This window comes from Nothoprocta perdicaria, unplaced genomic scaffold (assembly GCF_003342845.1).
Source record: "Nothoprocta perdicaria isolate Ctin4 unplaced genomic scaffold, notPer1 scaffold_33, whole genome shotgun sequence".
NCBI lineage: Eukaryota > Metazoa > Chordata > Aves > Tinamiformes > Tinamidae > Nothoprocta > Nothoprocta perdicaria.
The window spans coordinates 3,693,982-3,702,345 of NW_020455566.1; the positions used below are offsets into that span (position 1 = coordinate 3,693,982).

Genomic DNA, 8,364 nt, shown 5'->3' on the forward strand with positions numbered 1-8,364 from the left:
CTTACCTCAGCGCGGGACACGGGCCCTGCCGGCGGCGCGCGGCTCTGCGCACGCGCAGCGCTCAGCTGATGCGCACCGGCGCGGTCAGGAGACCCGGCGGCCGCGCGCATGCGCGCTAGGGTGAGGCGGCCGGCGCGTCCTTCTGCGCGTGCGCCGGGGAGAAGGTGGGGGCGACTGTGGTCAAGGGGCACCACGCTCGCTCTGCGCACGCGCGCAGGGAGGCGCCCTGGCGCTCGGCGCATGCGCATTGGCTCCCGTTATGTAACGGGGGAGGGGCTTTCTGGAAGTTTCTGGGTCCGTTTCAGTCGGCGGCGGGAGGCGGGAGCTGCCGGGTCCCCCGCGCGCGCTCTGGGGGCTCCATCCTCTGTGAGGGAGGGACGGGCAGCGCCTCGTGCCGCTATGGGGGTGACTCGCGAAGCGGGCTTGTCCCCTCAGGCGTCGCCGCAGGAGCAGGACCCGTGCGGGGGCGGCCCGGCTGCCTGGAGCGGGTGAGTCCGCGGGGCCCGGCTTGGGGCCACGGCGTCYTCGGGAGCCGCTGTCGGCTGCGGGGTTGTAGTAGGGGATGAGGCGGGTGGTCGCCGYGGCTGTTGCTCGATGGGGTGATGGGAGGGAGAGGAGGGATGAAGGGGCTGCTTTCAGAGGGCTTCGTGGAAGCAACAGCCACCTTATGGCTCCCCCTTTTGCAGGAAGGACCAGATCCCCCCGGGGAACCAGCCCTTGGGATGCCCGGCCGCCCCCAGCGGTAAGTGCCCGGCGGAACCAGCCCCTGCGGCCCCGCAGGAGCGTTCGTGGCCGGGCAGGTGTGGAGGGTTGTGCTTGCACGAGCCGGCAGGTGCCGAGCGGTTGTGCCAGGGGGGCTGTGATGTGCTCCGCTGTTGCGTGGCGCTACAAGCGCTGCCTTTGGGATAGATYCAAGGGAAGTTAGCTCAAAGTTGACAAGTTCTTTGTGTGTTTTTTAGTGTCTACTTCTAGGTGAAGTAGTAAAAAATGCTCACAATAACGATGAGAATGTCTCTTGTGAAGAGTAAAGAGCTACTTGGTTCCCTTGATAAGTCTTGCTTATAGCGAGCTCCAAGTACACACTTCACTCAGAAGTGTCCTTGAAGTGTAAACAGTGACGTTAAGTTGGAACTTGGGCRGCTGGAAGAGGATAGTTGTAGCCTGTGATGCAATAACCTTAGCATATGCCAAATGACTGCYGCTAAAGAGAGAGGCAGATGCCTTATGTATTAATGCATCATCTTAAGTAGTGTTTTGTCCCCAGTAAATTGTGCCCTGTCAGTGATGAGCTGTGTCTCTCAAGTTGGGTAGGGTGGCGTGCTGCTCATACTGCATAGAATGTGTTTGCCTTCTGTGCTGGTTGGAAGTAATTTGTAACATGATAGTCAGGATCTTGAAGTGGCAGTTGTCTGAGTTGGTTATGTAAATATTTCTATTTGAGGTAGCTACTTAATCTCTGTAGAATTGCAAATGTGAAGTAGTGAATTTATACTGACCTTGAAGGCATGTCACTTAGGTATGTGTAGCTATCTTGTTAGTAAACTGTATTTAGAATAGTCTGGCCCAGCCTTAAAACATTCAGTTGAGAAGAATATGAACTCATACACTTTACATTAAAGCATGTTGATGCTGAATGAAGAATATTAAAACTAAAGCCTCATATCTCTTTTTAGAATACTACAGGGAGTTGCTCATAGTTGAAACTGAAGCTTTTTTTTCTTTCATATAGAAGATTCTTGGCTGTAGGAAAGGAAATGATGAAACCAAAATTGTCATAGGTAAAGCACGCTGATAAACCGGATGAGAATTGTCCTTGTTTGTTTATTCTTAAACTATTTGCKTGTGGTTGTCATAGTACTTGTTGCTGCTGTGTAAATGATCTGGCSGTTCATTTCCACTCCTTTTCCTTCCCCACCCCTTTGAACAGGAACAGAAACTGGCTTTTGTAGAATACCAGTAAAAACAGAGCCTACTTCCAGTACCTGCATGGAGAAAATGAAGATTGGAAAGACTGATGATATGACRAACTTCATGGATGATTTAACTCTCAGCTCTCCTAAGAAGAGAGATTCCTGCGTAAGGTCCAAAACAAGTTGCAACAGGTCGTCAACAAGGTCATCCAGCAGATCGTCTCGCAGCTCACAGTCCAGTTCAAGTAGTTCCTCTTCAGCTTCCTCACGGAGCTGGAGCCGGTCTCGGTCCAGATCAAGATCCTGGGGTAGAAGAAATGGTACCCGAAGGTACAGAAGAAATTCTCGATCGTATTCCAGAAGCCGGTCGCGATCCAGGGGCTACGTGAGGTACCGAGGCCGGTACCGCACCGTGCGCTACAGGAGGTACTACCGCTCTCCTCCAAGGTACAGATCACGCAGCAGGTCGTGGTCTCGTGGCAGACCATATTACAGGAGGTCCTATTCGAGGAGCAGGTCGCGTTCAAGGGGCCGAAGATACTACGGATTTGGGCGGACAGTGTATCCTGAGGCTTACAGGAGCTGGAGGAGCAGATCGCGAACAAGATCTCGTAGTAGGTCGCCTCTGCACTTGAGCGAAAAAGGTACTTTGTGTCTCATTGTTATGTGAGAACTTGGCTATATATTAYTTTAGACTGTAGCTAGACTTACTAAGTTTCATCAGAATTGTTCAGAGTTAGTTTTCAGAGAAGTGCTGTTAGTGTGCGTACACCTCCTAGCTAGTAAGAGTAGGTAAGTGCTGATTTAAACACAAGACAAAGACACTTTTCTTTCTCTTGTAGAGAAGAGGGAACTCCTGGAAATCGCAAAAGCTAATGCAGCAAAAGCTCTGGGGACAGATAACGTGGTCTTGCCAGCAAGCTTGAAGGTCGTCAGTCCTTCCAAAGAGACAAACAGTGGAAAGCCAAAACATGAAAATCTTGGAGAGTCGACTCAGGTAAGTATGAATTGGAGTATGCCCAGTGAAAAGGTAAACACTTAAAATCTGTGGCCTGCATGAAGAAGCAGTAGTTCTAGCTGTGGAGTTTGTGCCCGAGGATTCAAAATCTTGAATTGAAACCTCAGATTTACCAGAATGCCAAAAAAAACCACTGTAACTTTGCTTAGGCTGGATGTGTACCTTGGAAACAAAGTGGTAGACCCGCTTGGGTACAATCAGCCTTTAGTACTGATAAGTCAGGAAAGAGGTTAATGTGGATTATTCTTTGCAGTTAAGATATAAAGGATTACTTTCTTAGACTAGTCATATGTTTCTGACCTAAAACAAGGAATCTGCATTATCTGTTCAGAACTTTTCATATGCAACCAACTGTTCCCAGAAATTACATACCCAAGCACACAATGCATTTTACATACTTTATTTCTGTCTTATAGAAATGATGAATATGGTTCCAGACATTGATGAAGAAAATCTGTTGGTAATTAAGGGACTTGTGGGCAATAGTTGCTGTGAACTTAAGGGAGGGGAAAAAAGTCAAGTTGTTTAAACCCAACTTTAGTTTCGTTCTGTTGTAATGGTGTTTGGTAGCCTGATTCATGCTGAATACAAAAACTGTTACATTTATCAGATGCTGCTGTTTCAAATTGAAGTAAATTTACTAAGGGTTTCTCAGACAAAGAAATGCTACAGGCATCCCTTTCATAATATATGCAATATATTCCAGATGTTGAGAGATTACAGAAGAAGAGGCCTGCATCACTTGCAGATAAGTTTATTGTCATTTTCCAAAGCCCTGCAGGATTGAAGTGCAGAACTTAATGCACCTTGGTAACACTACATTTCATGAGACTGCAGTCCATGCTTAAATAATTCAAATCATCTTTAAAACTGCCCCCGGGGCATGGATATCAGGTCACATGTGAATTGACACAATGAGATTAATGAAATACTAAGTGTTTCAAAGTGAGCTCAGTGCTGATCTGTTTACATGTTCAGTAGCTCACAGCCACCGTTGATGTGAATACCTGAAACAACCTTACTGGAAAGTTAATAAATCTGACTGCCTTAACTTGCATAGCGTAATGTATCCTTCCACTTAAGCTCTGTGCTCTTCTCTAGCAACTGGGAAGACTGACAGAAGATGTAACCAAAAGTGGAATGGAGAGAACTACCCCCCAGAGAAGCATTTCTTTCAGCCCCAATGTAAGTGCACTTTTCTCAGATGAGTCTGGTATTCATCCCTCCTGTATTAGGATTTCTCCAGCTTTGGGTAATAACGATCATGGGAACAACTTGGATTTGATGGCTTGTTAACTACTTTCCTGAGGAAGCCGGAACAGTGCTTCAGCAGTAGCTTTCTGTACCACAGCAATGTATTAAAATGATTGTTACTTCTCTTTCTAGTGTTCTTAATTTGTTTTGTTTTACAGAATATAATGGCCAAACCAATATTGCAGAAGCCAGCGGGCCATGCAACTAAAGAGACGGGGATTTCTCCAGGAAGAGATGATGACAAAAAGGGAAGTCCCTATGGGCAGTGGGTTCCTATCAAGAAAGAGGAGAACAAGTTTTTAAACTTCTCGCCTAAAAGTGCACCGTTCCGGGCACGCTAGCATATTTCTGCTGTCTCTCAAAGACTGCGTATTATACATGCTTCAGTAGTGARGTCTGAAGTTTTCTGATCAGGTTGAAAATTGGTTAATACTGAGTATTTATTTTGAGATATTTAATTTCATAATCTTAGATTTCTCTTTCAGATATAGAGCACAGTGACCCAGAAGCCACAGGTGGGAATCTTGTATAAAATTGTAAATATTTTTGTATTGATTTAATGGACTAGAACTTTCAGGTGGGTAAATTTTCTAAACAATAGTATAGTAGCTCTTATTTTGAACATTTGAATTGTTTAACTGTTTATGCAAGGAAAATAAATTCTAGTTTTGCACTGGCTTCTCTGTGTCAAGTATTAGACCTGTCTGCAATAACAGATTCACATACCCTGTTTGTAGTTCCTGTAGAAGTGACTTACTGCAGTTTTAGCTTTCAGTTAGTCACCATACTATTAAGGCAAAGTGCGATGGAAGGTAACTTTTACATCCACTTGAAAGTGACTATTGAAAATAGTAACAGTAGAGACTGGGGATAGTTCAGGACCTCCAGAGGAGCTTCCCTAACCACCATCAAAAGGGGAAAGTTCTGGTATTATTTCCTGGCTGCCATGGGCAAATCCATGATGACTCTGGAAGTGCTGCACCTGCAGGACTCTCACTTCTGGCTTAATCTTCCCCTGCGGATTAATAAAGACCTGTGTTTTGATTTAGGATGCTTTAAAACCACCTTTAAAAGCACATGCTGTAAAGCAGGAAGCACATACATAGTAAGGGCTGGTGGAGGGGCTCCATTTGATCAGCTGTTCAAGTTTAGAACTGGACAGGGTCCTGTAACTGCTCAGAAACATCACAGTTTAGCAATATCACACACTTGCCTCCGTGCTGCCCCAAGACTCCATGAAGAGAAGGATACAGTCAAGTAAATGCCATATTGCATAATCTTTGGTGATGCTTGAGGGAGTAATTACTTAAAACTGGATCTTGTGTAAAAATAAATTTTTAATAAATAAACTTCMTTTGCATACTGCTCTGTGAATGCTTCAACTTTTATTTAAATAGCATTCAAGAACATAATGCTGCCTTAGGAGAATGGTCTGGTCGGCTTCTGGGTCTGTTCTGTGCCACACCAGGATGTTGGGTTGGTGGTTTTTCCTTAATTGATCAGCTTGCTGCTTGTGTGAAAGAGAAATTTCCCTACCTTCAGGCACTTCCAGGCTTTATTTTTCATGGAACACAGAGTAATTAGTGTTCYGCTGGAGAGCAGGAATTACTGCAGTCCAGCACGAACTGCAGTTTGTKTAGAATTGTTAAGAGAGCCCTGCCAAGCCCTGTAAAGGGTTAGGGAGTTTGCTGCACTTCTGAGTTCTGAAGAACTGTTCCTGTGTCTTCCCCTTGCTGCAGGAGGGGAAGAGGTGGTTTGTTTCCCTGGAGCAGGGCCCTYGCCACCCCGGAGCTGCTGCCTGGGAGGGGTTGGAGCTGCAAGTTCCTCAAGAGCTTTGTTTGAGTTCCCTTTCACAACAAGGCAGCCTGTGTTCCCAGAGCGTTCCTTCACACTGGTGTTAGGTGTTCTCAGGTATTCAGATAATGAAGAGTAGAGACACTCCAAGCTGAGCCCTAAGAGTTTATTTTTTGTCTTTATTTGAAGTATGAGGGGAAAGAGCTGGCTACGGCTGCAGTTAAGAGCTATATACAGCTGATGTTACTAGTAAAGCTTTTACACCATCTCCTACTACAGAAGATTTTACACTACTTAATGAGCAATCTACAAGAGAGTTTTTTCCCACTACACATGTTCATATCTTCCTACCAAACTGTAATAGATGTAAAAAGGCTGTAATATCACAGCCAACCCTGGAGAGGGCAGTTCAGACYGCTGTTCCCCTCTCCAAGTTCTGCTTGATCTCAGCTGTGTACTTCCCGTAGAATCTCTCCGCCTTCTTGTTGAACTTGGCGTTTCTCTCRTTGATGTAGTCGATGTCTGCGTCGTCGTTGTAGGGGCGTCTCCGGCTGTATTTCTCACGCTTTTCAATTCTGCAAGACAAACATTAGTGAAGACCTGGGGAAGAATGCTGATGGCTGGGACATACTGGTTACTGACACTCTTTTAAGTATAGAAAAAAATTCTAATTTAAAATAACAACAGAAGTTGACCTATTTTAAGTGATAAATGCTATAAAGCTGTTTGTTTAGTTTGCYTGAGAAGTATTAAGAAAAAATAGTGAAGAAAAAGTATAATCACTACTTACTCTATCACAGAGATATTCTTAGTTCTACAAAGTGTAATTAGTAGAATACTGTATCATTATTCCTAACTTTGGTCACTAGAATTTTAGGATACTAAGTCAAATTAAAAGAGCACATTCACTGTTCCAAACTACTGTGACAATGAAGACAAGGTAGGGGCAACTACTGCTTTACTCGCCTTTTACAAGTACCCTGCCCTTGGTGTCAGTACAAAGAAAAGGGTAGGTTTTCAGCAGTGTTTTTCTAAAGGGAATCACTCACTTAGCCCTGAGGGTGACGGGGTTCATGCTGTGTCTCAGAGACACTCTCGGAAAATTAGGGAAAGGCAAAAACCAGCCCTGTTTTGAGAGGGACGTGACCTCCAAACACTCCTTTCATTAAATCRTACTGTTTACTTACTGTTTCTCGAGGTCTGCAACCATTCTATCAACCCCTTCTTTAGAGGGCACGTGGCTTCCGTGGAGGAGACTGTCGGAGGTCGGGTAGAGYGCCTCCCCACTGCGCAAGAGAACCGAGCGGCAGTTTACAGCACTAACACGGACTGTTCAAAACTTCCCAGGTATTTTTAAGGCATTTAACAAAGTTGCTTCCTCCTGCTGCCAGGAGTTAGTTTTAAGCTTCTGGAAAATCCAGGACTCCCGTTTGGGGGGCCCAGGAGGGCTGCAATCACACTCACTACTGCTCCTTCAGCTTCTCGTACTGCTCCAGGTCGGGTTTGATCTGCCGGGTCAGCCGCTGGTACTGGCGCAGCTGGGCGGACGCGTAATCTTAGACGAGACGGAGCTACCGTTAGAGGACCCTGCAATCCAGCTGGCAAAAGCAACTAAAAACACATACAAACACACGGACATTACCTGCAAACCCAAGATCTGGATTTTTCCTCTTCTTCTTCCTTTCCCACCTTTCCGCATCCTCAGCGCTGATCTCCAGCAGCTTAACCCGCTCGTAATCCTCTCCCCTGGCGGCACATTCCTGAAGCGGCACGAGCAGCATTTTAACCATAATTCAATATAACCTTTAACGAGACGTTTTGCACCGTCCTCCTCCTCACCTTCTTCTTCTCCTGCACGCGCAGCTCCCACTCCAGCCGGGCCTTCTTGGCCTCCCAGTTGGGCGGCAGCTTCAGCCTCTTGTCCTCCTCCACCACCTCCTGGTGGTTCAGCTTGCGGGCCTCGTTCTGCGGGCGCAGCCGGCAGCTCGAGGGAGTTCGGCCGCCGCCGGGCCCGCCCCGCTGCCCGCCGGGCCTACCCGCTTCAGGTGCAGCTCGCGGAACTTGCGCAGCCGCTGCTCCCGCTTCGCCGCCGCCGCCTCGGCCGCGGCTGCCGCCGCCGCGCAGGACCCCGCCTCGTCCTCCGAGCCCGACGAGCCCTGAAACAGCCCGTGCTCAGACGGCGGAGCGGGACGAGACGGGGCGGGCCCCCCCACCGGCCGCCGCCATCTCCTCACCGCGTCCTCCGCAGCCCCCAACGCCCCGAGCGTCGCCATCTTCCTCGCTGAGCACTTCCGCTTCCGTCGCTGCACGCACTTCCGGCGGCGCTGAGTGGGGCGGGGCGGTGCGCCCCCTGGCGGGCGAGGAGGGGCGCCCCCTGGCGCGGGGGGG

The 8,364-nt window shown here is 47.7% G+C and overlaps 2 protein-coding genes across 2 annotated transcripts; one reads left to right on the forward strand and one right to left on the reverse strand.

The window, feature by feature from the left end:
• The first annotated feature begins 379 nt into the window (after positions 1–379).
• On the forward strand, positions 380–5,141 carry RSRP1 (arginine and serine rich protein 1). Its single transcript, XM_026043359.1, has 6 exons — positions 380–488; positions 687–742; positions 1,928–2,554; positions 2,753–2,907; positions 4,030–4,113; positions 4,341–5,141. Exons 1-6 carry the CDS (start codon positions 400–402, stop codon positions 4,521–4,523), a joined length of 1,194 nt encoding a protein of 397 aa, XP_025899144.1. The 5' UTR covers positions 380–399; the 3' UTR covers positions 4,524–5,141.
• Positions 5,142–6,145: 1,004 nt separating this feature from the next.
• Positions 6,146–8,249, reverse strand: SYF2 (SYF2 pre-mRNA splicing factor). The gene is made up of 7 exons (XM_026043408.1): positions 8,211–8,249; positions 8,013–8,132; positions 7,816–7,941; positions 7,619–7,736; positions 7,441–7,531; positions 7,164–7,262; positions 6,146–6,551 (listed from the first exon to the last, which is right to left on the reverse strand). The coding sequence occupies exons 1-7, from the start codon at positions 8,247–8,249 to the stop codon at positions 6,386–6,388; spliced, it is 759 nt and encodes a 252-aa protein (XP_025899193.1). The 3' UTR covers positions 6,146–6,385.
• Between the last annotated feature and the right edge of the window lie 115 nt (positions 8,250–8,364).